Raw genomic sequence first — 4,816 nt, forward strand, 5'->3', positions numbered from 1 at the left:
CAAAAAAAAAAGGTTGCAGAATTCTGTTGCACGAGAGAAAATCTGACGCCATCCGCGCCGAAAAAGTCCATTTTACCCCACCGAACTATGCTCGAAGTTTATTTTCCCTCCTGGACTTTAAAACCGGGTAAACCATCTCCCTCAACTTTTAAAACAGTGTATTTTACTTCCTTCCTGTTATAGGTGGTTTTCAAAGACGGTTTTGTTTTTTTGTTTTTTATTTATTTTAGCTAAATATTTGAAAAATTATAGTAAATCATAGAAAATTCATAAAATAGAAAATTCAATTTTTTCGGACTTCACCTGAGTAGATCTCCACAGTAAACATATAATATAGTATGTTTTAGTACAAAGTTTTTGTTGTAGCTTTAGAAATATGTTTTCTATAATTAATTCATAGCTTGAGTTTCTATGGTCTAATTATGGTGAAATTTTTATGGTGGTCTAATTATTGTATGCTTTAACTGTACTAAAAATTTCAAACTCGTTTATATTTTTACACACTTTTAACTTTTTAAAATATTTAACAAGCATAAAAATAAATAAAAAGTTGTAGATGATCCAATGAGAATGAAATTTTTGCTACAGTTCAATTATATAATAATTAGCCTATCATAAAAATTTCACCACAATTGCACTATAGAAACTGCAGCTTTGAATTAAATACATAAAAGCATAGATCTAAAGCTACAATAAAAACTTTGTGCTAAAACATACCATATTATATATTCACTGTGTAGATCTACTCATGTAGAGTCAAAAAAAATAGATTTTCTATTTTATAATTTTTCTGTGATTTACTATGGTTTTTCAAAAATTCAGTCAAAATAAAGAAAAAAAAAGACAAAACCGTCTTTGAAAACCACCTATAACCCGATCAGGGAGGTAAAATGAATGGCTTTAAAATTTGAGGGAGGTAGTTTGGCCGGTTTTGGAGTTTAGGTTGAAAAACTAGACTGGATAGTTCAGGGAGTTAAAAGAGACTTTTTTTCCATCCGTGCTGTCTACCTACCGAGTCTAGATGCGTTTTGGTTCTCCGGCGGCCCGGCCCAACTAGCCACCAATTGAAGAGAATGGCACACGCACTGCCGATTCTTTTCAAATCTAATAAAAAAAGAGACAATTGACGGACATCCAAAGTGATGGTCATTTGCTGACGGACATCTACTTTGGAGCATTTTGTCAGAAGACATTCTAGTTCGGTGAAATTAGGCCACAAGACACCGTGGACCCGTTGTAGCCGGTTGAGGAGAGAGAAAATTTCGTTTTGGACATCCGGTGCCTCTGAGCCACAGTTGGGTCCGCCCCTCTCTCTCACTGACGCGCGGGCCCCACCTGTCATCTTCTTCTTCCTCCTCTTCTCCTCTTCTCTTCTTCCATTGGTCGGCCTCCTCCACCTCCTCCGCGCGCTGCTCGGAGGTCCGCGCCCACTCGTGTCGTCCTCAAAGGTCCGCGCACTCACGTCGTCCTCGAAGGTCCGCGCTGTTCGGAGGTCCACATGTCCATGCCCACTCGTGTCGTCCTCGAAGGTTCGCGCACTCGCGTCGTCCTCGGAGGTCTGCGGTCCACATGCTCCCGGCGTCAAGATGCTCGAGCAGTGGAGGAGGAGCTCCACAGAAGCGGACGGATGTAGGTGGAACGACAGCGCGCGATGGGGCATTCGTGCTGGTGCACTGCGACCATGGGGAGAGGTGCTGCGAACCCAGCCATGGCGAGGGGCCGGAGGAGGAGCACCGCAAGGATGCGGATGGGGCATGCGCGCTGGTTCTCGACGTGCTCGGACGACCTGCGGGCGTGCGAGCAGGCACGCGACCTGCCGCTGCGGACGCGGGTGACCAGCAGACCGATGGGGGCAGCTGTGGACCTGCGCACGACCTGCGGGCGGACGCGGGCGGCTGCAGACCGAGGCCGCCGCCGGCGCGGCAGAGCATGGGGGAGCGGGGCCGGAGGCAGACCTAGGAGGCACAAGGCGTCGCCACCGGTGAGCTCTGAGTTTTGAACTCGCGGCCATGGCAGGGGCACCGACGAAGAAGAAAGCAACAGGGGGAAGAATATTATTTCACCGTTGTTCTCCCTCCTCAACCGGCTTCAACCGGTCCACGATGTCTTCCGGCAAAGAACCACAAATTTATAATCCACAGCCAATTTCCCTTAAAAAAAACTGAGCTGCCCTCCCATCCAGCTTCTAGACGGTACCCGCCGCCACCAGGCCGCCGGCCGCCGTGCTTCGCTCGGCCTGCCCAGTCCGTCGCCTGCCGCCACGCCGTTGCAGGAGCTTCTAGGTGTTGCTTGACCCTTCCCCTCAAGCGTTTTCTCGCCGCCTCACCGGCCCTCAGGCGGTTATTCCCTTTCCCCCTCTTTTGAGTGCCCCTGGGGTTTCGCTGGAAATTTCTTCGTGGTTTAACCATGGGATGTCAGTCTATCTTCTTGCCCATCCATGATTTGGCCTGGGTATAGCACGTTGTGTATTGGCCAACTCCATGTGTCTTATATACTTACATGATGCATTGTTTGCGAAAATAGTATCTTATACTGACATAATGCAGTGAGTGTATCATGCATAAATTAATTAATTTGTAAAATGCTAGACTTTGCTTCTTGGTGAAGAACATAAAATCTTCAAAGTTCAGTATTTTGATAGCCATTTCCACTAAACTTATCATCAAAGGAACATCGTTTGCTTGTTGGTACGTATTTGCTTTGTAATTCAATATAAATTTTACCTTTCAGATCATAGTCATATGCACTTCTTCAGAATCAGTACCGTTTTGTAACAGGCTACTTTTGAGTCTAGACTAGACTTGTGCCATGAAAATTTCAGACACCTAATTTTCAATCAGTGCAAAAATCCACCACAAAAGGTTTTAAATTATTGTTGTGCCTAGAAATAGATAACCCTCTCCAGCAACAGCTATGTTGTCTGGATGCAACTGAAAAGGAGCTAGGTCTGTTACCTGATAAAAAAAAAAGAGAAAATGAAAAGAAGAAAAACAAGTGTAACTCTTTAAAAGCCAGTTATCTAGACGAAAGACATTTCTGTCACAGTACTCTGCTTACTGGCCATCATTCCTCATACACTCTTTTTGTACGGAATTGGCTCGCCTAGGAGCAGAAAATGGACCCAAAAAAGGAAGAGCACTGAGACGGAATAGGGAGTGCAAAATCTCTATAGTCTAATACATCAAGGACCTGCAAGAAAGCGGGCAGATAGGTGGCAGATCCCACAAAGAGTCAGATGAATCATTCCCCGCGTCAAATAGATCCTTGTTGTCCTGAGCTCTGTCCATGCCGCCATGGGGTGACGTAGAGCTCTTCTTCTCCAGCTTAATCTTGTCCACCTCTGCGACCACCAAGCAAGCATTCTCATTAGCCATGTTGCGTCCATCCGAAGGTGTTAAGCTGGTGGTGTTGAGTGCCCATGATCGTTCATACTGTTGTGCGGCTAGCTGAAACTCCTCACCGCCTCCACCGACCAAGTATGGCCTGTAAGCTTCCTCAGGGAGGATGGGAGTGCGGATGCCATGGTTGCTCATGGCGAAGCTAACGATGCTGGAGCTAGGACTGCTACTTGGGCTGACGCTACTGGTGGTCGTGGTGCTGGTGCTGGTGCTAGTGGTGCTGGCTGCGGCGGTGGCAGCTCTGGCGACGTCGCCTGCAGCACCACGGTACGCCGCTGCTGCAGGGAAGAAGTTAACGGTGTGCTGCTGCTGGGACGCCGCGTTGTTCTTCTTCATCCTCTTGTGGTTGAGGATGCCACGGATCCTCGCCGCGAGCGGCGAGTCCGGCGGCGAGGCGCCGTTCGCGCCGGCGGCGGCGAAGTTGGTGCGCGTGTTGGCGCCCCGGAGCAGGCAGGCGGCCTCGTCGTAGGCCCGCGCGGCCTCCTCAGCCGTCTCGAACGTGCCGAGCCACATCCGGATCTTCTGGGTGGTGTCCTTGATCTCAGCCACCCACCTCCCCGATGGCCTCTGCCGGACACCCACGAACTTGCTGCTGCCGCCACCGCCGCCGACGCACTTGGTTCTCGTTCTTGGCTTGGTTTCCTTTGTGGGTGCTGGAGGCTGGTAGCTGCTGTACTGCTGCTGGTGCTGGGGATGGCTTTGTGGCTGCTGGAACTGGAGCTCCATTGGGAACTGGAGGGCGATCTTTGCATGTGCTGTGAGAGAACTCGATCTGGTCTGAACTTTGGGGCAGGAGATGGTGTCTGAATTTAAGGGGGGAGGGCGTGGTGCTGAGGTGACGCTGGGTGTAGTGGGGGCCTTGTCATGTTCTCCTTGTCTCTGATGTCCAAATCTTCCTAGTGCCAAGAAAGGTGTCTGAGTTTTCTAAGAGGGGGCATTGCATTGGGAGCATGATGCTGTATCACGTAGCGTATTTCAATGTTTGATGTGGTCGTAGTGGCTGACATGTTTGGTGTTTACACTGGTTGACAAAATCAACTCTTTGTTTCCGGCTGTGAAACTAGCTTGGGTGATATGTTTGATGCTTCAATCGATGTGGTAACCATGGGCTCCAAATTAACCCTACCCCTTGGTAACTGTGGGCTTGGAGTCACAAAGAATAGCTGAAGCATAGTTGTTCACTACACATGGAATTTTATCGTCGGCAAAATCCTTTTGTTGCTGAGTTCTTGAGTTCAAACCCCGTTTTTATAAATGGGAAAATCTACTAGTATGTGATAACAATGCTGTTGAATTCCTTCTAGATTAAAATGCCTTGTTCGTTCTTCTGGTCAAGAATATTCATCTAATGATTCGCAAGGAATTATCTATTATATTAATAGTGTTTCTGCAGGCCTTTGGCACTTGCTGGTTCCATG

At 47.9% G+C, this 4,816-nt stretch overlaps 1 protein-coding gene across 1 annotated transcript; it reads right to left on the minus strand.

Annotated features, from left to right (window-relative positions):
• Positions 1–2,936: 2,936 nt before the first annotated feature.
• LOC136545492 (ethylene-responsive transcription factor ERN1-like) lies at positions 2,937–4,585 on the minus strand. Its single transcript, XM_066537511.1, has one exon. It carries the CDS (start codon positions 4,122–4,124, stop codon positions 3,174–3,176), a length of 951 nt encoding a protein of 316 aa, XP_066393608.1. The 5' UTR covers positions 4,125–4,585; the 3' UTR covers positions 2,937–3,173.
• Positions 4,586–4,816: the final 231 nt, after the last annotated feature.

This window comes from Miscanthus floridulus, chromosome 3, assembly GCF_019320115.1.
Source record: "Miscanthus floridulus cultivar M001 chromosome 3, ASM1932011v1, whole genome shotgun sequence".
NCBI classification, from domain to species: domain Eukaryota; kingdom Viridiplantae; phylum Streptophyta; class Magnoliopsida; order Poales; family Poaceae; genus Miscanthus; species Miscanthus floridulus.

Bases quoted from the DNA above. Each gene is read 5' to 3' on its own strand.
- LOC136545492 (XM_066537511.1), bottom strand. From the start codon at position 4,124: ATGGAGCTCCAGTTCCAGCAGCCACAAAGCCATCCCCAGCACCAGCAG.